The 24,454-nt window shown below is 40.5% G+C and overlaps 1 protein-coding gene across 1 annotated transcript; it reads left to right on the top strand.

The window, feature by feature from the left end:
• Nucleotides 1–5,713: 5,713 nt before the first annotated feature.
• On the top strand, nt 5,714–6,649 carry LOC132770253 (olfactory receptor 5V1-like). Its single transcript, XM_060767127.2, has one exon. It carries the CDS (start codon nt 5,714–5,716, stop codon nt 6,647–6,649), a length of 936 nt encoding a protein of 311 aa, XP_060623110.2.
• Nucleotides 6,650–24,454: the final 17,805 nt, after the last annotated feature.

Consider the following 24,454-nt stretch of genomic DNA (forward strand, 5'->3'; position numbering starts at 1 on the left):
ATTGCATGGAATTGAATGCCTATCTTCCACATTTAGCAAATGTGGAAGGATACGTATCAGAACACATATCCATCCCAGATAACATCTAAATCTGGTCAAGATTTCAGAAATTATTAAAGAAGTAGAACATGCAGGCTGGGAGAGGGATCATCTTGCTTTTGCCTGCATCAACTGGGAAGAGCTAGACTGAGCTCCATCCTGGTTCCTGAAGAATGGGGCAGAGCTACTTTGCACCTTTAACTCAGTGTATACCAAATTAAGTAAACAAAGTTAGGGGATTCCCCCTTTGTCTTTGGGAAGAGAAGAGAGAAACAGAGGCATTTGAAAGTAGCAGAAAAGGTAGGGTGATGGATTATTAATCAGGACATGTGCTAATGCTCCAGGACTGCTGTTATATGGTTTTCATAAGGCATCTGACTTTTAAAATGAATGTTTGTGAGTTGCTGCATAATGATGGATCATTCACACCTCTGAAAGTGCATTACTGCAACTGCTGTCTATAAGGAATCAAAAGCAGCTGTGATATCTAAAAGAAATAGGACAACAACCTGTTTCTTTCTATTTTCTCATTCAAAGCCAATGCCTTGCTGGCTTCTGGGACACTTTTCTTACTGGAATTTTATTCAGTCTCTTTATGTACCCAATGACAGTTAGAGCCAATGCAAGCTATTTTACTACCCAGAACAGGGATACCAAGGTATTGTGATGCCTAGAAAAAAGGCAAACAATTTTCTCATGACCCAGCAGTTAATACACATAAGTAATACAGCTATTTTCCATCTATTCAGGGTACTCAGAATGTGTCTATAGCCACTTCACTTTTTTTCTCCTTCCAGTCAAGCATTTATGACTCCATGCATTTCCCTCCAAATATATGTATTTCCCCTAAGGCACAGGTTTTTAACCTGTGGGTCCCGGGATATTTTGGCCTACAACTTCCAGAAATCCCAGCCACTATAGTAGCTGTTAGGATTTCTGGCAGTTGAAGGCCAAAACATCTGGGGACCCACAAATTGAGAACCACTGCCCTAAGGTGTCTTTAACCATCCTATTATACAGAAGTGCACTAATACTTATATACTAATATACTCACTTGTGATTATCTATGTATCCATTCCTTCAACAAATATCAGCTGCAAATTAAAAATTAGAAATTCAACAGCAACCAAGCCCACTTCCCGGTGGAAATAATAAGTTCTCTGACTGACCCATGTCATTTCCCTCAACCAGTTTGGGCCACCCTTAACTCCTCCACTAGATCCAGTACAAAGCCACCTGTTTAAGGCAGCTACACATAAAAAAAAGCTCCAGAACTCATATGAATTCTTTCTCCAGAATATGGAGTAAAAGGAAAACCTTTTTAAAGGACCAAAGAACTGTTTGGAATGCACATTGCCATTGTGTCAGATTAGTGGCTAATATGAGGTAAGTACGTATTTCATTTGTTTGTATGGAAAGCGCCTTGAAAAGTGCTTCCTCAACTTGCCTAATGTCAGGGCCAGCTTTATCTTTTGCTGCAAAAAAGAAACTGCAGTAGTAGCTTATAAGTGGGTGAGTGTATCTTGGTCAGACCAGGGCTGCATTTTCTGAGGTATTCCCTAAACGGCAAGTGCATTTCAGAATGTTATTAGATACTAGCTGAACCTAGCCATGTGTTGCTGTGACTCTGTTTGGTTAAACGGAAAAGAAAGAAAATGGAAAGAGCAGGTTTCTAATATATGTAATTTCATAATGTCTGTGGGTATAATGTTCCATTGTCTGTGAAATAATAATCACAAATGTGTAAATAATAATGCTGACCTATATAATCTATATTATAATAATACCGGTGCATACAATAATGATAGTAGTATCAAGTATTCTGGTTTGTATAACAATGATCAGTGAGTTTTAGGAAGCCCCAATCCCTCCTATCTATCTCTCCCTTCCTACCATTAAATCCTTCCTTCCTTCTGAGCATCAAGTTTTCCTGGAGGCGCAGTCATGAGGCGGTGCAGGGCAAGACCAGGCAGGGCAAGACCAGGCAGGGCATGAAGCTATGGGAGCCCAGAGCTTGGCCTCCATGCCTGTCACATCCCCTCCCTCTCCTGAGCCCATGCCCTGTCTGGATTTCCCTACCTGCTCCCTCCACCCTTTTGCCGCTCTTCTTCTCCTGGGTCTGCTCTGGAGGGAGACAGGCAGGCAGGCTAGCTTGGGGGGGCAGGGAGTGACCAGTCCGTGGATCCCTAATGGTGGCTCCAGCCCTGACGGGGTCGCTTCATGATGTGTTGCTTGGACGCCCAGCTGATGTTGTTTTTGATGCCAAGCATATTTTTACCTGCCACAGGTGACATCTATATAATAGTATGTGAATATATAAAAAACATTTGCCTGTTCAAATGCTATGTTGTATCCAAATCTGGAAGCAATCAGTGAAGTATTTTGGGAGATTTGAGGTCATTCACAAATGGACATTTACATTTTTCTTTATATAGATTGTGTTTTCAATGTAATCACAACATTGTTGTTGCCATGTGCCTTTGAGCTGATTACAATTTATGGTGATTCATTAGGTTTTCTTAGGCAAGCCAGTTTGGCATTGGCTTCCTCAAAAATATGCCCTACAGCTCCTGGAAGTCTATCTTCCAAGGACTGGCCCTGCTTAGCTTCCAAGATAAGGTAGAATCTAATTCAGGCTTTGCAAAATGGCAAAACATTGTCATTATACATTTGATGAATGTCATAACAATTTCAAAATCACATGATGATTATAATGCTCTTTGTGCCAATAAGGCTTTCTAGAATAAACAAAGTTAATAAGATGGCTCCGAAGCATAAAATGGCAAGGTTTCTTCCATTTGGGTGGGTGAGGTACCCTTTCCTTAAATCTCAGGAAAGTGGTAAGAATAATGTAAAAAAAAAAATGCCTCTGTGCCAAGCGCATAATTTCTATATTTCTGCAGCATGGAGAAAAAGAAGAGAAGGAAAGGAAGATCTTGGCAGTGTTGTAGATCTTTCTCATAAGTATAACGAATAACTTGTTGCAATATATTAAACAGAATTCTGTACTGATTGAATCACTAGGTTACATACACAGAATCATCAGCTACCACTATAATAAGAAAATATGTCTGTAACTTTCATTTTTTTAAAGAAAGTCATAGCACTGCATAGAACTATGGGTTATATTGTTGTTTATTCGTTCAGTCGTCTCCGACTCTTTGTGACCTCACGGATCAGCCCACGCCAGAGCTCCCTGTCAGCCGTCACCACCCCCAGCTCCTTCAAGGTCAGTCCAGTCACTTCAAGGATGCCATCCATCCATCTTGCCCTTGGTTAGCCCCCTCTTCCTTTTACCTTCCACGTTCCCCAGCATAATTGTCTTCTCCAGGCTTTCCTGTCTCCTCATGATGTGGCCAAAGTACTTCAACTTTGTCTCTAGTATCCTTCCTTCCAGTGAGCAGTCGGGCTTTATTTCCTGGAGGATGGACTGGTTGGATCTTCTCGCAGTCCAAGGCACTCTCAGAACTTTCCTCCAACACCACAGTTCAAAAGCATCAATCTTCCTTCGCTCAGCCTTCCCTAAGGTCCAGCTCTCACATCCGTAGGTTACTTCAGGGAATACCATGGCTTTGACTAGGCGGATCTTTGTTGCCAGTCTGATGTCTCTACTCTTCACTATTTTATTGAGATTGGACATTGCTCTCTTCCCAAGAAGTAATCGCCTTCTGATTTCCTGGCCACAGTCTGCATCTGCAGTAATCTTTGCACCTAGAAATACAAAGTCTGTCACGGCCTCCACATTTTCTCCCTCTATTTTCCAGTTGTCAATCATTCTTGTTGCCATGATCTTGGTTTTTTATGTTTAGCTGCAACCCGGCTTTTGAGCTTTCTTCTTTCACCTTGATTAGAAGGCTCCTCAGCTCCTCCTCGCTTTCAGCCATCAGAGTGGTGTCATCTGCATATCTGAGGTTGTTAATGTTTCTTCCAGCAATTTTCACCCCAGCTTTGCATTAATCAAGCCCCGCACATGGGTTATATTATGACAGCAAAAATGGCAGTTTTGGGGGAAAGGGGAAGCAAAGAACAAAACAAACAAAGCTGACACAATTCAGATAAAAACACATTTCAGAAATTCAACTTTGAAAGTATCAGTAATAATAATAATAATAATAATTACAAGGACATCAAAAATGTTATTTATTAGCAAAATATCAGAATGAATATACTTCTAATGGCCCAAACTTTGCTAGACAAGGAGATAGAATAATTAGGCTACTGAAACCACAAGAATAAACAAGACATGGATATTAAATTTATTTATCATTTATTTATTTACTGTATTTGTATACCGCCTTTCTCAGTCCACAGGCAACTCAAGGCGGTTTACAGTGCAAAATTCAATGCTCACAATACTATAAATACAATTAAAAATATGAACATATAATAATAAAAACCATAACAACATAAATAAAAGCATAAGTCATTAGTGTCTCCTTGTTAAAAACATTGTCTGGTTCCATTGTCTAGTTATTCTATATTCCTATGTCAGTTACTCTGCATTTGCAAATGCTTGCTCAAAAAGCCATGTCTTAACTTTTTTTCAAATCTGGTTAATCTTCTACATTTAAGCAGTTTTTAAGATGGTTTTGTAGATGTACATTGAGGATCAAAAGAGTATTCACCGGGATAATATATGCACCGACTCGAATTTATTTTGGGACTTTGGGAAAATTTGATCACCAGATTTTTGAAATTAACTTCAGAGATAATAGACGTGTCTTCAGGCAGTGTCTACTTCTGTGCACGTGTGTTGTGTTTTCAAGTAATTATGTTTAAATTGTTAAGAAATGCTTTAAATTTTCTAATGGACTTGGAGTTAAAAAGTAATGAAGAATTTGCAAATAAATGGCAGCTGGCCTTCACATATCTTGGAGAGGAGGCAAAAGTGGACTTTAATGATGCCGCAAAGCAAACTATTTAGGGAACCTATACCTTATAAGGTATAGATATCATAGTGAGCAAGGATGGAAGTCCACAGTGGTGGGTACATGGGTGGGAGGATGGAGGGAATGTGTTGTCTACTATGTATGTCACTGTTTTGTATGTAGTGTGCTTTGTTTGTTAATGTATATTACTGTTTTTTCTTAAATAATAATAAAAAATTAAATTCAAGCAAGGCTTTAAATTTAATTGTGCTGCATTATTTGATTTTGTAATTGTATTTTTTGTTACATCTTATTGTAAGCCACTTTTTGTAAGTCCATTATGGAGAGAAAAGTAGGATGTATTTGCAATAAGTAATTACAAATAATTGGAGAATATAGCAAAACTGGAACATTTTCAGAAGTTATACAAATGCCGGGGTTACAGAAAAGATCAAGAGTATTTATGACAATTGGAATTTTTAACTGATAGTTCATCAACATGGCTTTATTGCATTAACCCATCTTTTGTTCCTTGTCTTCCCCACATTAACCATGGTTTCTCTTTCTCTCTGTTGTCACAGGGATGATCGGCTGCTAAAGACCCAATCTTCTTTTCTTTTTAGTGTACCCTCAATTAATTAATAATTGTGGAGTTAAATCTGTAACAATATACTACTTGAGATTCACTCGCTTTGAACACATTTGTGCCACAACTTTTTGCTAATTGTTTGGCTGTGTATTCTGAGTATTCTGTGCACATTGACTATCTGTCTTTCTTTGAGACGTTATTTCCTTCTTTTTGGCAAATGGAAAACCAAACATTCATAGAGGAATTCATTTTCCTGGGCTTTTCAAACCATCCTGATCTCCAGGTTCTATTCTTTTTAATATTCTTAACAATCTACGCTATTACCCTGGTGGGAAATACTTTAATACTAATCGTGATCAGAACTGATTTGACCCTTCACACACCTATGTACTATTTCCTAAGCAATCTCTCATTTATAGATATTTGTTACTCCTCTACCACAGTCCCTGTTATGCTGGTTAATTTCTTCCGAGCGAGAAAAACAATCTCATATGTTGGATGCATTGTCCAGCTGTTCTTCCTCATTACTTGTGCAGGAACAGAATGTGTGCTGCTGGCTGTCATGGCGTATGACCGATACGTGGCCATCTGTAGCCCCTTGCATTATTCTAGCATCATGAGCAAAAGAGCTTGCATGAAAATGGCGGCATTCTCCTGGTTCTGTGGCTTGACAAATTCACTGGTGCACACTCTTCTCACACAGTCTTTGAACATCTGCAAATCCAATGAGCTCAGCCACTTCTTCTGTGATGTCCCTTTGCTGCTGAAGCTCTCCTGCTCAGACACATCAGTCAATGAAGCTGTGCTCCATCTCGCCAGTGCCTTGATAGGACTCAGTCCCTGCCTCTTCACTCTGGTCTCCTATGTCCGCATCATCAGTGCAGTCCTTCAGATCAGTTCTGCCAGGGGTAGAGCCAAAGCATTCTCCACCTGTACTTCTCATTTGATTGTTGTTGTCATATTCTATGGAACTGCCAACTTCAATTATAACAGGCCCAGTTCAGGGTACTCCCTGGATATTGATACTTTGGTTTCCTCACTATATTGCATTGTCACACCCATGTTAAACCCGATTATCTACAGCCTGAGAAATAAAGAGGTGAAGGCTGGTCTGGTGAGAATGGGGAAGAAGCGTTTCTTTCTTTCATCCTAAGACATAAAGAGGAAAGAAATGTGGGGGTTAGGAGTGGATTTAATGTGCAATGCTATCCTGAAATTATACTTGGCTGTATGGAATTAGGGATTAGTTCCTTATGCTGATATTAAAATTTCCCAGTTTCTTTCCCCTCCTCCCCATTTCCTCTTGGTCCTCCGGTTACTTCAGTTGCTTCAAAAGTAGTTTACACTAGAAGGAAGAGGAGAAGAGGGGCAGAATTTTGCTCATTCTGCTAAACTCAGGCAAAAGCAAACTGCTGCATCCTCTCCTAGTTTGCATATTCTTCATTAATAACATTTTGTTACCTAGACCATATCTGATGATGCTAACCCATATATAATCCAGTTTTCATCTGTGAAAAGCTGGAGGGGATGCCATTCTGCAACAGGTGATGCAGTATCTAAGCAATGAAGTCACAAATCAGGAAATCCCTTGTTCACATCTCATTTGCTATGATCTCAGTAGGTGACCTCATGTTGTGTGATTTCAGTTCTGCTAAAATCGTGGGTTTGGGGATCCAGTGTCTAGCTAATCCAGAAGGACAAGTCAGACGTAGATGGGGCTGAAGGCAAAACCAGAGATTTATTCTGTGACCAAAGAGGATGTCAGCAGAGAAAACACTCCAAAATACTGACATACCCCAGCTGTAAACACATGGGTTTATTTAGCTTACATTTGACACAGAGAAGAATCAGTACAGAACAATTAAAATTGCCACACTGGTTTCCCATTGGTCCTGGAGGGTTCCAGCTAGGATCTGCAGCCTCGTTAGAGGAGGTGTGAGTCTGCTTCTGCTTCTGCTTCTGGGTCAATCAGAAGCAAGGAAGGAAATTTAATAAACAGTCATCTGTGGATTTGAAGTCTTGTTTCCATTGTGAGTCCTTCCCAGAAACTGGCGTGTTTCGGTGGAATGCAGTTTGATGGGTGGTTGATGGATTCTGGTGATCCAATGCCAGCTAGACGATGGGGGCACTGGCCAACGGGCAAAAGGTGCTTAAAGCATACTTACAATGAATGATTCATAGAGTGAGCCTGGATAGGTGCTATAGATGAGGCAATGTTCTAGGGCTAGCCTAGATCATAGCATGCCAGAAAGATAAAGGAAACTGGAATATGGTGATTTTCTCTGGGTGAGGGTGATGCAAGGGTGAGGTAAGTTCATGTTCTGGGGAATTTCCAAGAACATTTATAGAAATCTTACTTTTTGGGGCAATTAGAAATCACCATGTGGCTGGCTATATTTTCCACTGGACCCATGGCTCCAAATTCATATACTTTGTATGATTCGTATTCTTGGGAGGTCTGATTTCTTGATAACACTCACAAAAGCTAATTTTTTCTATCCTTAGTTTTTCTAAGGTATGAAGAAAATAACACTGGGTTTGCTATATAAGGTTGTTACAACAATTTTAGCAAGTGTTCTGAGCATTGAGAAATGCCACTCAGCCTCTAAATTTTGGAGCATACCTTTGCCATGTTTGGAGATTTGGGGATATTTTGGGCCCAGGAGAGTCTTTTTATGATCAGGAAGAGCACTAGAAAATAATTTTCTGTTTTGATTTTTTCAACTGTCATGGACCTAAAACAACCCAAAGATTCCAAAATGTGGTGAACTCATTTTTTAAAAGCTTTTAAAAACCTCAGGGAGAGGTGAATTGCCAAGTTGATCTCCTAGATCAAGCATGTCAAATTCATTTTTATCATGGGCCATGTCAGCCTTATGGTTGCCTTCAAAGGCCCATTGAATTCATGGACAAAGAATCCATAGACAGAGGGCCAATTATAATTTTTTCACATAATGGTTTGTGCTCTTTAGTTTTTATCCAGGTCCCTTCTAAACTGCCCTATATCCTAGGATCTGATCTCAGGTTGTCTGCTTTAAACTGGATTATATGAGTCTCCACTGCCAGATAATCTGGGCTAAAAAGATCCTGGAATATAGGGGTAGTGTGGAAGGGCCCCCAATTTGGGTCCCCAGATGTTATTGAATGAGAACTTGCATCACTTTTGATTATCCATATGGACTGGGAATAATGGAAATTGCAACCCAACAGCACTTGTAGCTCTCAGGTTGAGGAAAGATTGAAGGACTTTTAAAGTCAGACATCATATCCACAATCCTTATATATAAATCTACTATCCCGACTAAATAGAACAAACTGCAGATCTCCAGATATTACTGTATTACAACTCCCACCAGCTCTAGTCATCATGTCTAAAGATGAGGAATACAGGAGTTGCAGTCCTTGAGTTTGACATGTGTCCTAGATTCTGACAATATACCAGGTGGCTGCTTTATAAAACTTCATCCTCTTCATCATCATCTTTCACTTAATATCTCACAGCTCAGTCGGTACCTGTGAAGAATCTCAAAGGCATATCTTCATAACATCATTGCCAAAGGAAAGGACCAGCATTTCTTCTAAGGAGACAACCAGTGTAGTTGAGTGGTTTGAGCATTCAGTTAAGACCTTTGGGAGACCAGGGTTTGAATTCCTGCATAGCCACTGGGTGATCCTGGGCAGGTCATATACTCCCAACCTCAGAGAAAGGTAATAGCAAATCCTCTTTGAATAAACGTTGCCAAGAAAACCTTGTGATAGACTCACCTTAGCATTATCATAATTCAAAAACAACTCAAAGAGATAGGTGAAAGGTAAAGGTTTGGTTTCTGCTGACATTAATTCTAGTCGTGTCTGACTTGGGAGGGGTGGTGGTGATGGTGATGCTCATTTCCATTTCTAAGCCAAAGAGCTGGCGTTGTCCGTAGACACCTCCAAGGTCATATGGCCAGCATGACTGTATGGAGTGCTGTTACCTTCCCGCAGAAGAGGTACCTATTGATGTGCTCACATTTGCATATTTTCGAACTGCTGGGTTGGCAGAAGCTGGGGCTAACAGTGAGAGCTCACCCCGCTCCTCGGATTTGAACTGCCAACCTTTCTGTCAGCAAGTTCAGCAGCTCAGCAGTTTAACCCACTGCACCACCAGGGGGCATCAAAGAGATACAACAGCAAATTGGTTCTATGATCTTTTGTAGCACACTTACTTATTTTGTATCAAAAGCATTGCATAAATTAGTATAAAATTATAAAATAGAGGGAGCACACACAGCTAAATAATTTTTGACTGAAAACAGGCAACAACGACCGCATTGTCAGTTACAGGTCAGTTGCTATACTTTGGAGTCTGTTCAGGGACTTCCAAGTTGGTTATTCTTTGTTTGCTCCTGGAGGAAGATCCTCATGGGGGACCATCCAATTGGGATTTCCTGGTTTAGCTGCCCAAAGGGATGCTCTTGCTGTTGCTGGGGGAACACTAGGAAGAGTGGTGGTTCTCATGAAGCTTTTCCTTGATTTGAGTCTACTGGGAGGAGGCTGATAGCCATACAATAGATGGCTTTCACAGTGTTCAACCTTATTTCTCTTACAGTTAGCAGCAACTTCCCATTGAACTTCCCATTGTACATGGGTGGGGGGCCAGCTAGCCTGTAGAGTTTATCAACAGGTGTAGGTTTGAGACATCCTGTGATTATTCTGCATGTTTTGTTCAGTGTTATATTAGCTTGCTTCGTATGGACAGACTTGTGCCAAACAGGGCAGGCGTACTTAACAATTTAGTAACACAAGGCCAAGGCTGATGTTCTTATTAATTTGGGTCTGCACCCCATGTGATGACAGTAAGTTTCTGCAGGATGGTATTTTATGCAGCTACTTTGTGCTTGGTGTTCATACAGTGTTTCCTAAATGTTATTGTTTGATCTAAGGTGACACCGAGATATTTAGGATGGAAATTGTGCCTTCCTCTGTAAGCCGCCCTGAGTCCCCCCCCCCCCCCGGGGGTGAGAAGGGCGGGGTAAAAGTGACGGAAATAATAATAAACAGTGTTCAAGCCCTTGGTCTTCCCAAGTAACTTTCAATTTTCTGTTGACTTCATTATTATGTAAGTGGAAAGCACACACTTGTGCCTTGGAAGGGTTAGGCTTCAGGTAGTTATCTTTGCAGTAGCTGGAGAGATTTTTCAGGGAATTAGTAAGTTGTATTGTCAAAGGCTTTCATGGCCGGAATCATTGGGTGCTGTAAGTTTTTCAGGCTGTATGGTCATATTCCAGAAGCATTCTCTCCTTTCACCTGCATCTATGGCAGGCATTCTCACAACTTACAGCAACCCATTAGTAAGTTGGTTTTAGTCTGTTTCAAAGTCTTTTGCTTATGTTGTTAGAGACACGGAAAGAGCCTCCTTGAAGAGTGAATAAATAGAGTCGGGCATTCCCTGGGCAACGTTTATTGCAACCGGCTAATCTTTCCAACCCAAAACCATTGCTTTTAAACATTTTTGTAGCACATAAACTAGCACTTTATATCTCAAAGAGCTTGCACATTTATTTGTTGCTATGCTAACTAAAATACTCATAACCAGCCCTCCATCTAGAGATATCTGGGCGGTATAGCTACAATGTCTATTTCTCCTTAGACTGTCTCCTAAGCTGGGCATTAAAAGGACATAGAATTATTTCCCTGGAGTTCCTGAAATCTTTGGGGGAGGTGAAATCTCTGCAAATAAAAAGGAAGGATTGAGTGTGCTTGTCTGGATGCCGCCTGTGTCAAGTATAGTGAGGCAGAGGAACACCACTGTGAGCTGATTCCTAAATACCAGTGGTTCAATTATAAGTGCAGTGCTTGAGTGCCACCTAGGAGGGTCAATTGCACACTTTCCCCTACAATAGCCTAAAAGGCATCACCTGGGAGCAAAGGCTCAGATTGTCTTGTCTATTATGGCGTTATTCCAGTAGAGTAACATTAAAGAGCCTTGACATCAATGCAAAGGTAAGCCACTTTTTTAGCTCTTGGAGTATTGTGTTCATTTGGTAGCTGGAAAAACATGGTGTTGTCAGTGATCATAAACTCATCCTTGAAGGGCCACTAACATAACAGGAATACCTGTCATTATAGGAGAAATATAGGTTGAACATCCCTTATGCAAAATCCCAAAATTTGAAATATTCCAAAATCATTCACATGGAGACTGAGATAGTGACACTTTTGCTTTCCAATGGTTCAATGTACATAAACTTTGTTCCATACATAAATTATTATTAATATTTTGCATAAAATTATCTTTAGGCTATGTGTATAAACTGGACATTAAACATAAAAAGATGGGATATAAATACATAAATTGTTTCTTGTAACTTCTAATTTCCCATCACTTCAAATTCCTTCCCAAAATGGTATTACGGACATATATAAATAATTAAAATATGAAAAACATAAAATATAGAATATTCTAAAAGTGTTCTCATGCAAATAATTTACCTTTTTCCCATCAATGTGGCAGACTGGAAAATTAGAATTGCAAGATCTTGAATAGTTGATAGATGGAAGCAATACAAATTCAAGATGTCACCTTTTAGGGTCCATTCCTTATTTTACCCTTCTTTACCTTCCACCTCACTCTGGATCTTTTTACGTGTTCCCTCTTCTTCAGGCATTAGGAACCTCATCACATTGATGTGGTCCAACGTTGTGATTCATCAGCCTCCATAGCAAATCATGGCAGCATCAGGGCAATCCTGGTGCCCCGGCCGCCAGCTGATGTTTTCCTATCCCATGTGGGAAAGCATTGCTGCTCCGCTGAAGCCCCGTTGTTCCGTTGAACACAGGGTGGCTTCCATGTGGGCAGCGGCACCATGTGTCCCACCATGTTGCTGCCCCAATTTGCCCATGGAGCCACACCAGAAGTCATCCTAAGTCGTTGATGGGCAGTGTGGGGCTCCATTGATGAACCAGGGCAGAATCATCCTAGGACACTCCTTCTACCCCATGTGATAAGGCAGAGAATGACATAGATAAGGCAGGGGAATCAATCTCATAGAAAGTGAATCCAACTTATCCACATCATCAGGTCCTTCTGCTAGAGCCTTGCCGCCTCCTCCTCCCTCTTTTTCTTGTTATGTTCCTTTATATCTTATGGTGACCCTAAGGCAAATCTATTATAGTGTTTCTAAGGCTGAGAGTGTGCAACTCACCCAAAGTCACCCTGTGGGATTTCCTGGCTGAGCGGGTATTCAACCCCATCTCCAGAGTTACAGTCCAACACTAAGACCACTACACAACAGTACTATTCCCATCTCAAATCAGGCAAGTTGTCCCCAGACACTGAATAATATGCCACAGACTGTAAACCTTGAAATGGATTTTATCTTTGCAAGTATGTCTCGATATCATGTGTACTCTTGTTTTCACATACATCCCTTATGTGCGTGCCACTGTCAACTCTGGAAAGCTACCATTCCTCAGAGAACCTATGTCTGAAAGATATCTAAGTAGCTAAAAGCTCAGCTTGTAGTTATGGCAGAAGTGGGGATGAGGGCATTGCACCCCCATAAAAATTCTGCTCCACCTTTGACCCCCAATTTCTAGCAGTAAGAAGACTGAAAAACCAGTCATTCCTACAACTCTTACATTATTTGTTTTGTTCTCAGTCCCTTGGTAACTTTACCTCTCTCTTTTCTTTGAATGCTCAAACTGAATTTTCCAAATTTTCCAAATGCCCTACTAAAGTGTTATACTACTCCAATGCTAGAAATTTGGGCACAGAAATAAAAAAAAGTCATTTTAGGGTAACAGAATACTTATTTGGGTAGGAAGTGCCCTGTATTCTTATTCTTCTTATTATCATCATCCTACATAGCTGGGAAAAAATTGGACTGTGAGAAGATCCAACCAGTCCATACTCCAGGACATAAAGCCCGACTGCTCACTGGAGGGAAGGATATTAGAGGCCAAGATGAAGTACATAATGAAAAGATAGGATAGCTTGGAGAAGACAATGCTGGGGGAAATGGAAGGAAAAAGGAAGAGGGGCCAACCAAGGGCGAGATGGATGGATGTTATCCTTGAAGTGACTGGCTTGACTTTGAAGGAAATGGGGGTTGACATGGCTGACAGGGAGCTCCGGCATGGGCTGGTCCATGAGGTCAAGAAGAATTGGAAATGACTGAATGAATAAACAACAACAAAACATAGCTACACCCCATTAAAACTTCCCTGCATATGTTAAACCAAACTCATTATAGCAATGGAGGGCTCCTCATTGGCAATTTCTGCCCTCACAGCATTTACTCTTCTTTCTTGATCCACTGAAACTCAATATGCACTTCCTTCATTAGTCACTCACAGACACAAAGAAAGAAAGAAAGAGGGAGGGACTGAAGAAAGTATTGAGATTTAGCAGAGGATCACGAAAGGAAAGCAGATGCTGTGACTGCAGACAAGCATGCCCCTGTTCCCATAATGCACTAGAGTAGAACATGGATTACTTTAAAGCAGGATATAAATAATAATGATGATGATTATGATGGTTTGGCATAGGAAGGGAAGCTCTGAGCTGTATAGATATCCTTAAAATATATTTTTATCGCTTTATTTACTACATTTATATCCCACCCTTCTCACTTTCTCACCCCAACAGGGGGACTCAGAGTGGCCTCACAGAAAGGCAGCAAATCGATGCCGTACACATACATAGATACAGTAAAGTAAACATATCAATTAAAACAAAAAAAAATCAACCACAACATTAAAACAATGATTAAAATCACATTATCCAGAGTAAAATCCAAGGCCATCCCATTAGTCATTTCACAGTTCTGTATACTCATATTGCACTAGCTTGTTAGCCAAAAGCTTGGTCCCATAACCAGGTTTTAACTTTCTTCCTGAAGGTCAGGAGGGGAGGGGTTGCTGGGGAGGGAGTTCCATAGCCGAGGGGCTACCACTGAGAAGGCCTTGTCTCTCATCCCTGCCAAACGTGCCTGCGAAGAAGGCTGGACTGAGAGCAGGGCCTCCCCAGAAGATCTTAACCTCCATGGTGGATCGTAGAGGGAGATACATTTGTGTTAAGTCAATTGTTATAATGTGTTAAGTCAATTGTTATATGTTGTATGGAACCACTGCTGTTTCTACTGTTTTTACTGTTTGTGAACTGCTGTGAGTCGCCTTCGGGCTTGAGATACAGCGGTATATAAGCAAAGTAAATAAATAAATAATACATTTGGACAGGTAATCTGGGCCAAAACTATTTAGGGCTTTATAGAACAAAGCCAGCACTTTGAATTGTGCTCAGTAGCAGATTGGCAGCCAAAGGGGCTGGCATAACAGGGGAGTTGTATGCTTCCTATATGCCGCTCCAGTTAGAAACCTGTCTGCCGCCCGTTGGACCATTTGAAGCTTCCAAACAGTCTTCAAAGGCAACCCCACATAGAGCGTGTTGTAGTAACCTATATGAGATGTAATAAGAGTGTGTACCACCATGGCCAAGTATGACTTCCCAAGGTACAGGTGCAATTGGCGCACAAGTTTTAGTTGTGCAAAAGTTCCTCTGGCCTCCGCGGAGACTTGGGGTTCTAGGCTCAGTGGTGAATCCAGGAGAGCTCCCAGTATATGGGTACTGGTGGCAGAGATCTGTCTAATGTAAACACTGTGTCATGGCTGTCCATGGAGGAACTATTAAGGAAGACAGGAAACAATTCTCTTCTCTAATCATAGACCCTTTATATTTTTCTTCCTGTGTTCCAGACCTTATAACAGCCTTACTTGAGAGGTGAACCAGTCCCTATTTCATATACTTACTTGCTTAGGCAATCCCTAGTTGTCTGAGTAAGATTGTCCTCAAAGTTGGGTGTACTGGCGTTGGGTATGTAGGTGACTGTGGAACCCTATTCTTGACCTGCATGCTCTCCCTCAGTGAGGGCATCAGTTTCCAGGTGGAAGGTGGTCCCGGTCGGGGTTGGCTTGATATGCCTTCCTCTTGGCACGCTTCTCTCTTTCGCCTTCAACTCATGCCTCTTCAAATTCTACAGCACTGCTGGTCACAGCTGACCTCCAGCTAGAGCTCTCAAGGGCCAGGGCTTCCCAGTTTTCAGTGTCAATGCCACAGTTTTTAAGATTGGCTTTGAGCCCATCTTTAAATCTCTTTTCCTGCCCACCAACATTTTTTTTTCGTTCTTGAGTTCGGAGTACAGCAACTGATTTGCGAGACAGTGGTTGGGCATTCAGACAACGTGGCTGGTCCAGTGGAGTTCATGGCAGAGGACCATCACTTCAATGCTAATTATATTTCATATAATTAGAAATCCAACAGGATGCATGATTAGTTAATGGTTTGTCAGAAGTCAGTATCAGAGGTGAGATGACTTTTGCATATGAATGCCATTGACCAGACAGTTTTCTTTCTGTATCTTAAGCTGTGGAGATTGTCATCTTGCGTAACACTTGCATTGACCTCACCTCCTAGAAAACATTTGCCTTTGAATTGGATGGAAGACCCTTCACAAGGAAAACAGGTGGAGATTTCTTTTCTTTTTTTTTTTTTTAGATATTCTGCTCATTCCCAGAAGAGGGCAGTAGAGCCCGGCAAGAAGAAAACAGGTGTTTGAAATATTCCAGGCGAATTATACAAGCAAATAAAAATCTACACCCTGTCCCCACTGTTCAGAAAAAAATTGCATTGTAAATGCTGGAGACTAAAAGATTTTTGTGTCTGCATTTTGATCCTAAAACTGTTTCCAAATATCTCACCCAGAGGATTACAGAATACAATCACCAAAATCCTGCTTCCCCTGCCATGTAAATTGTCTGCCTTCTGCTGAGCCTCTTTCCTTTGTCTTTATTCTTTCTCATGCCATGCACTCCCCTGCTTGCCTGCCAGTTTTTGCCTTGCTTTTTGGCAGATGTACGCATTTATCCGCACCCATTTTCCTGTCTCTTTCCCAGTCCTGCAGCTCCCTCACTCTCTGAATCATACTTGCAAAAGGGAACTGAATAATTGCACATATGCTGAGACACTACCATGCTTATGTTGCTTGGAGCATTCTAAAATATCATGCCAATGGCTGGGTTGTGGTATATCTGCTGATGCATCCCTGGTTCATCAGGCCAAACCCGGCTGAGTGACCACCATCAACCAGCACACCAAAGTACCGTTCTGCTATTCCAGAGGGTTTCAATTAAATCCTCCTGAAGTGTCAGTGAATAGCACATGCACATTGTGAGTTTTTAAGGTTTCCAAAACAGATATGAGATTAACATTTTAATTGGGAAGCAATTCAAACTCCTAAAAGTAGAATTTAGGCAGGTCAGACTTCTCCGACCCACGTCTGTTCAGTTGCTTTAGTTGGGCACTTCCATCAGCTCCAGCCAGTGTAGCCAAAGGCTAGAAATTGTGGGATGTGTAGTCCATAAAATCTAAGGCCCCTTCCACACAGCTGAATAAAATCTCTAATTTTTTTGCTTTGAACTGGAATATATGGCAGTGTGGACTCAGATAACCCAGTTCAAAGCAGATATTCTGCCTTGATATTCTGAGTTAAATGGCTGTGTGAAAGGGCCCTTAGAAACCCACTTAGCTTCACTTATCATGATGCTAACAGGAGTTTCTGAGGCTAAGGATATCACATTGAGGAAGTCCTCCAGATCAATTTGCCTGCCTCCATGGCAAATCGGGGGGGGGGGGGGGGCATCAGAGCAATCTCAGCCCCCCAGTGCCTTGCCGGCAGCTGACACTTTGCCATCACAGGTTGTTCCTAATGGAACATGGGGAGACTCCTGTGTTGGTGGCGCAGTGTCGTAGGAACCCCAGTTGAGCCACAAAACCCCACCAGAAGTGAAGCTATATCATGTCATGGGCAGCGTAGGCTCCGTGGCTCAACTAGGGCAAAAGTTTCCTAGGATGCTGAAATGTCCTTGTGTGATGAGGTCATAAGTGTTTGTGTGATTTGTCGAATCTCTCTCGGGTGGCGGGGAGGCAGTCTTCATGTACGATCTTGGATTTGAACTCTTTCCCCAGAGTTATAGTCCAGTGCTCAAACCACCACATTACACTGACTCCTGGTAAGGAAAACTGGTTAAATCTAGATTAGTGAAGGCTATTTTATTCCTATTGTGTTCATGTGTGGTACATCTTAAGACATTTCGCATCAGGACATCTTTCTTGGTGCCTTTGCCAATGGCCCAAAATTATCTGAAACTGGAATGATGGCATGTACAAGAGGCAGAGCAAAATAGGAGATCAGACAGAATACACATCCAGCTGTTGGTATCACTAGGGATAAGATCAACCCAAGTTTCCTTTTTCCAGGATCCTGATTCTACAGAAACACACCCCTTAAACGCAACATACATTTAAAAACTTAATAACTTTGTACAGTTACTAAGTTACTAGGAAAGAAATACAGAGGGACTGATTGCTGAAGCCCTTTCTACACTACCAAATAAAATCCAGATTATCTGTTTTGAACCAGATTATATGGCAATGTAGACTCATATAATCTAGTTCTAAGCATATAATGTGGGTTATCTGATTTGATAATCTGGATTACAGAGCGGTGTAGAAGAGGCCTGAGTTAGTACTTAGAGAGTCAATACTCAAACTCTCTAAAAAATCAAAGGGATTTTTTTTTCAGACTGAGGTATTAATCATATGTTCTGCATGCAAAGTGTCCCATGTACAGCCAGCTCTCAATATCCACAGATTTGGCATACACAGATTCATCTTGAAAATAAAGCAAAGGGAAAGCAATTTACTATGCCATTGTACATAATAGTTGGCCCTGGAACCAAACTGGGTGGACTGGGGTCAGGAATAGTTTTAACAGGTTTTACTTGTTTAAATAATTGTAATATTTAATTCTATTGTAACATTTATATTCTGTAGGCTTTAAAATTGCATAGTTTGTTTTTTTTAAAAAAAAGTTGTAAATTTTGGGTACTAGTCTTGGAAGAAAATAGTGTTGAAATATAATGTTAATAACAATAACAACAATAATAACAACAACCTTGGTGGATACCAAGGGCCCACTCTAATCTACTAAAAATGAATTATTTAGAATTTAATATTTGTGGGTACAAGAAAAAGGCTGACCAAAAAATCTGAAGAGGACAAGCATCACAGAAAGAACGTTGGGATCCAAAGGTAGAGACAAGACCATACTTTTCCAGCTTCTTCTTTGATTCAGAGCTGTCTGATTGAGTCATCTGAGTCCACACCAAAGTCCACACAATAACCTATAATCAAGAAAGTGTTAAGAGTCTGGAGAACACTTTTGTCTTGCTAGAGCTTGTCTAGAAAACTATTTTGTCTAACCACAACATCACATGCTGCACTTCCTCGATGGAGTCATGCTGGTGAAATTTGGCATAAAATTGCATTGGTGAAATGTTATTATTTATTTTATTTTATTTTATTTTATCTTAATCCCACCTTTCTCCTAATATAGGGACTCAAGGCGGCTAACAACAATATGACGCAATACAAATTTAAACAATGCAAATGCACTAAAATATGATTTTAAAAAAAACAATTAAGCATATGCGTGTTATTAAGGATAAACATATTAAGATACATCTTACATTATTATAACACAATAAAAACATTAAATTCCCACCCCAGAATCCCACTCACACCATCCCCAGCAGTCTGCCTGTCATCATTCACTAAATGCATGGATGCAGAAATATGTTTTCATCTGTCTGCAAAGGCAAGCAGGGATGGGGCCATCTTGGTCTCTCTAGGGAGAGAGATCCAGAGTCTGGGAGAAGCCACCAAAAAGGCCCTCTCTCTTGTTCCCACCAAATGTGCTTAAGCAGGTGGTGGGACAAAGAAAATGCCCTCTCCAAAAGATCAAGGAGATCTAACAGGCTTATAGAGAGAGATACGGTCCTTCAAATAACCTGGACCCAAGTTGTATACAGCTTTGTTGTTGTTGTTGTTGTCATTATCATTATATTTATTTATGGTCTGCCTTGTTTCCAGTCCATGACCTAAGATGGTGTACAAAAATGAAATCAGATACAGCTAAATTAATTCAAATAATATAGAAGTTTGGGGGGGGGGGGGGTTGGTCGTGTCAGGAGCGACTTAAGAAACTGCAAGTCACTTCTGGTGTGAGAAAATTAGCTGTCTGCAAGGATGTTGCCCAGGGGACGCCCTGGTGTTTTTGATTTTTATCATCCTGTGGGAGGCTTCTCTCATGGCCCCACATGGGGAGCTGGAGCTGATAGAAGGAGCTCATTTGTGCTCACCTCGGATTCGAACCTGCAACCACTGCGCCACCGGGGCTCCATATAAAAATTAAAATAGAATTAATTGATCAGTAGAATTAAAAGTGGTTTAAAAATTAACCAGTCAAATGAAAAAGAAATATAATCAATACTGCTTATTAGGAAAGGGCTTTCATCTGAGCAATCAGCCCTGAAATGCCTGCTGAGACCAAAAAGTTCTTCCTCTGCCTGTGAAAAGATACAGTATCAGTAAGGGGATTGGCAGTCTAACCTCTTTAGGAAGGGTGGTCACAAGTCCCTGGGAGTAGCCACCAAAAAGATTATCTCATAAGTTCCCAACAGATATATCTTTTAGATTGCTGGGAGAGAGAGATATGGGCCTCCCCATATCCCAAAACAGAGGCATGCTTGTAGGGAAGAGTAAATTCTGCTGGATAACTTTCAGCAGCAGTGTAACCAATTCCACCAACACAACGTAATTCCCTAGGTTGCTGTTCATTTTTGGTGGCAAACCATGAATTTAAAGAAACACTTTTCTTCACTCAGGGGGATTTCCCTTAATTTGTACTAAAATTCAGTGGCATAATTTGAGTAATGTCTTGGGAGTGCTTTGCAAAATGGTCTTGGCACCTGCACTTGATTCTCGAGACACATGTGGCCCACTCCATGCAATAACTGTCCCTGTGTATGTGTGTCTTCCAGCTGCCTGTCTTTGTACACGCCTTTTCTTTTAAAAGCTCTAAAACAGTGGGGATGACAGAAAAATCATCAGCTTCCTATTATCTAAAGTTATAGCCAGATACCTTTCTTCTGTGGCCTCTACCTGATCTTTCAAGGTTATGCACATCCTGAATTTCTGTGATCTTTAAGAGGCTTCAGTCCATTGTGTGGCACTTTGTGTGATAGGCACTTGACATAACTATTCCTTTCCACTCAAAGAAGTTGTTTCATGCACCAAAGCACACTTGTCAACTTTTTTTGCACAATGATTATTACCACTATTATTCAGGTAGTTTTGTAGCTACAGTCCAACATAGAGAAATGCATCAAGGAAAACTGATCCTGGCAAGTGCAGAAAAATCTGCTGTCCAAACTTCTGATCATCAGGCTAATGTTGAAAAAAATACAGGAACAAGATAAGTCATGAGTTCCACAGCTTTACCTATTTGTATAGATCCAAGATCACATGATTTTCCAGGGAAATAAGAGTCAGGTTCTCTGTGTGTATGTTTATATTGGGTCGGCATCGAATTATTACCTGTCGGTAGCTGTCCTGAGTCCCTCCTTGGAGGTTGAGAATAGACGGGCTATAAATGTTCTAAATAATAATAATAATAATAATAATAATAATAATAATAAACCAGACATCACAATTGTGGAAAAGAAAAAAGTCTGGATTATTGATGTTGCCATACCAGGTGACAGCTGCATTGAGGAAAAACAACAGGAAAGACTCAGCCGCTATCAAGACCTCAAAATTGAACTGCAAAGGATCTGTCATAAACCAGTACATGTGGTCCCAGTGGTCATTGGTGCACTGGGTGCCATGCCAAAAGATCTCAGCCACCATTTAAAAACAATAAACATCAACAAAATTATGATCTGTCAACTGCAAAAGGCCACCTTACTTGGATCTGCACGCATCATTCGAAAATACATCACACAGTCCTAGACGCTTGGGAAGTGTATGACTTGTGATTTTGTGATATGAAATCCAGCATATAGATCTCATTTGCTGTGACATACTGTGCTTTTGTGTCAGAATAATAATAATAATAATAATAATAATAATAAGTGCCTTCAAGTCACCAGTCAACTTATGGGGGCCACATGAATCTCATGTTTATTTCAGGCAAGGAATATTCAAAGATAATTTTGTTAATTTCTCTGAACTATAGCCTACATCATGCTCTCTTTATTAAAATCAATCTGCCGGTACAATGTAGGTTTTACTGAAACAGTTACATCTATGCCATATAGTCAATCTACAGATACTTTGGCTCAAGAGCCAGTCCTCTGTGTCTGTCTGCTCAAAAGTAAGAACTGCTGTCTTTGCTGTGTCTAACTCCTAGGTAAACATTTTTAGAATTTAATAAACGTTCTTCTTTCAAGCCATTGGATGTCATTCATCTGCAGACACACACTTCCGTACAGGTAACTAGAAATAGACTGAACAATGGCTTTAAAATATATCACAAGACTTCTGTTGTTTCGCTCCTCCCATTTCCTAGGACTGTTGAGTCTACAATCCATAGTTTTTCCTGTGAATTGAGCTGCTGGGGCTGGATATTTGTGAGCTGTTCAGCGGATGACAGTTACATAATGTGTACATGATTTCCATTCACTCTGTTGTGACAGTCTCCTGTTAAACTTCATTCAGTGAAAACCTTTTGTTTTTCCCCATTTGCTTCATTTTCCAGCGTACCCTTATTATTCCATTGTTGAATAGGGGTATAGCTCCCCAAACCCATGTAAGCACACAGACAACTTTAATACATAGAGCCCTATTTAGAATTCTTTCTTCTTTTTTCAGCATTACCTTCACTTCTGTTCAGGACTGGTCTTATATTGAGGGTGTTGGATATGCTTAGCTGGAGAAAAGTAGACAAAGAACCTCATCACACTGGAGAATGAATCCACTTATATCTGGTTGCTGCCTCCTGTAGAATTCTGAAATTTGTAGTTCAGGGAGGTGGCTTTAACAGCTTCACAAAATTACAAACCCCATAATTCTGCAGGAGGCAGCAACCAGATTTAAAGTGGATTCATTCTCTAGTGTGATGAAGTAGCAAGAGCTGATATGATAGCCATCTTTCAATATTTGAAGGGCTGTCATGATAACAATTGTTTTTAGGATGGAGCAGAGGACAGGAACTGAAACAATGGATTTAAATCAGGGGTCCTCAAACTTTTTAAACAGAGGGACAGGTCACAGTCCTTCAAACTGTTGGAGGACTGGATTGTAATTTTTTTAAAAAAAACATAAATGAATTCCTATGCACACTACACTATCTTATTTGTAGTGCAAAGAACACTTAAAATACAATAATTAAAATGAAGAACAATGTTAACAAATATAAACTTATTAATATTTCAATGGGAAGTGTGGGCCTGCTTTTGGCTGATGAGATAGGGTTATTGTTTTTGTATGCTTTTGTTTCAGACTTAGGTTGACCCTGAGTGAGGGCCGGGTAAATAACCCTGGGGGGCCGTATCTGGCCCCCGGGCCTTAGTTTGAGAACCCCTGATTTACATGATAAGAAGGAGACTCAGACTAAACAATAGGAAGAACTTCTTTAGAACTGGAACTGTCTGACAGTGGAATAGACTCCTTTGTTGAAGATTTTTAAACATTGGTTGGATGGTATAAAATTTTAGCTATGGTTCCTACACTGGCAGGGAGCTGGACAAGATAGCTAATGATGATGTTTGTCTGATTTGATGTTTTATTGTTTTTAGTTGCTTACTGTATTTCTGTGCTTGTTTTTAATCTGTATTTGCTGGACATGTCCCTTTGTAAGCCGCCCCGAGTCCCTTCGGGGAGATGGAGGCGGGATATAAAAATATGATGATGATGATGATTAGTTGTTGTTGTTGTAAATATATATAAATATTTCATGGAATAATGAAGTTAAAAGAAACCACAAAGGCCATCCAGTCCAACCTCCTGCCATGCACGAACACCACAAAGTACCCTCGAAAGATGGCCATCCAGCCTCTGCTGAACAACCTTCAGAGAAGGAAACACCACCACGCTCCGAGGCAGTATATTCCAGTAACAGCTCAAGGACATTATTCCTCATGTTTAAGTGGAATCTTTTTTCCCTACAATTTGAATTGATTGCACCATGTCCTAATCTCCAAAGCAGCAGAAAACAAGCTTGCCCCCTCCTCAATGTGACATTATAGTAGACCCACTAAATCAGTGGAGGTTATACTTATATTCCCATTGATTCATGGGATCTCAAATAGTTGGAACTAACAATTGGATTTAGGCCTAATTGTTTAGCAACAGCAGCAACAAAATTACTTTCCTCCCACCCAAAATGGTACTGTTGAAGTGAATGCAGCTTCGAGTGGATTTTGAGTGGGATGGACTATTAACTCCATTCTGTTCTGGTACTGAAAATGAAATTTGTGGGCCCAGGATTCTTTAATTCTCCTTTTATATCTTTTGAATTAGGCTTTACTTGGCCATTCTCAGTTTCTAAGACAGTAAATAAAGCAAGAACAAGGTAGATCCATAACTGCAACCCCCAAATCTGTTCACCCTTGCAGTAGACAAAATATAGTCAAGCTTGAAAAATGACTTTTAACAATTAATATGTTTGCTGAAACCACATCCAATTGAGAAGGGATAAGGTAATGCTCAGGGTCCAGAACATCATCCTATCACTGTATAGTTATGGACAGCTTCAGTATATCATTAAAACAATTCCTCTTGAAAGCATTATTATTAGTGTGGCACAGTTGCACTGGCTATCTCTTCTTATAGGCTGGACCATTTTTGGATCATTTCCGATTCTGTCCAGAAACCTAGAAAACAGTGAGTGAGATATCGCCAAGTTGTGTCATTTTGTCTAATTGTGGTTGGGATATATAAAGTTTGTATTATAGCTATGGCAGTTCCGACAGATAGCAGAATCAAAGCTAAAGAGAGGGGAAAATATTGAGTGCTAAGAAACAACTATTGTGGTTCTAGTGGTGATCAATTCTCTGGAAGCAAGTGCTCTGAGATTGA

The sequence above is a fragment of the Anolis sagrei genome, chromosome 3 (genome assembly GCF_037176765.1).
Source record: "Anolis sagrei isolate rAnoSag1 chromosome 3, rAnoSag1.mat, whole genome shotgun sequence".
NCBI lineage: Eukaryota > Metazoa > Chordata > Lepidosauria > Squamata > Dactyloidae > Anolis > Anolis sagrei.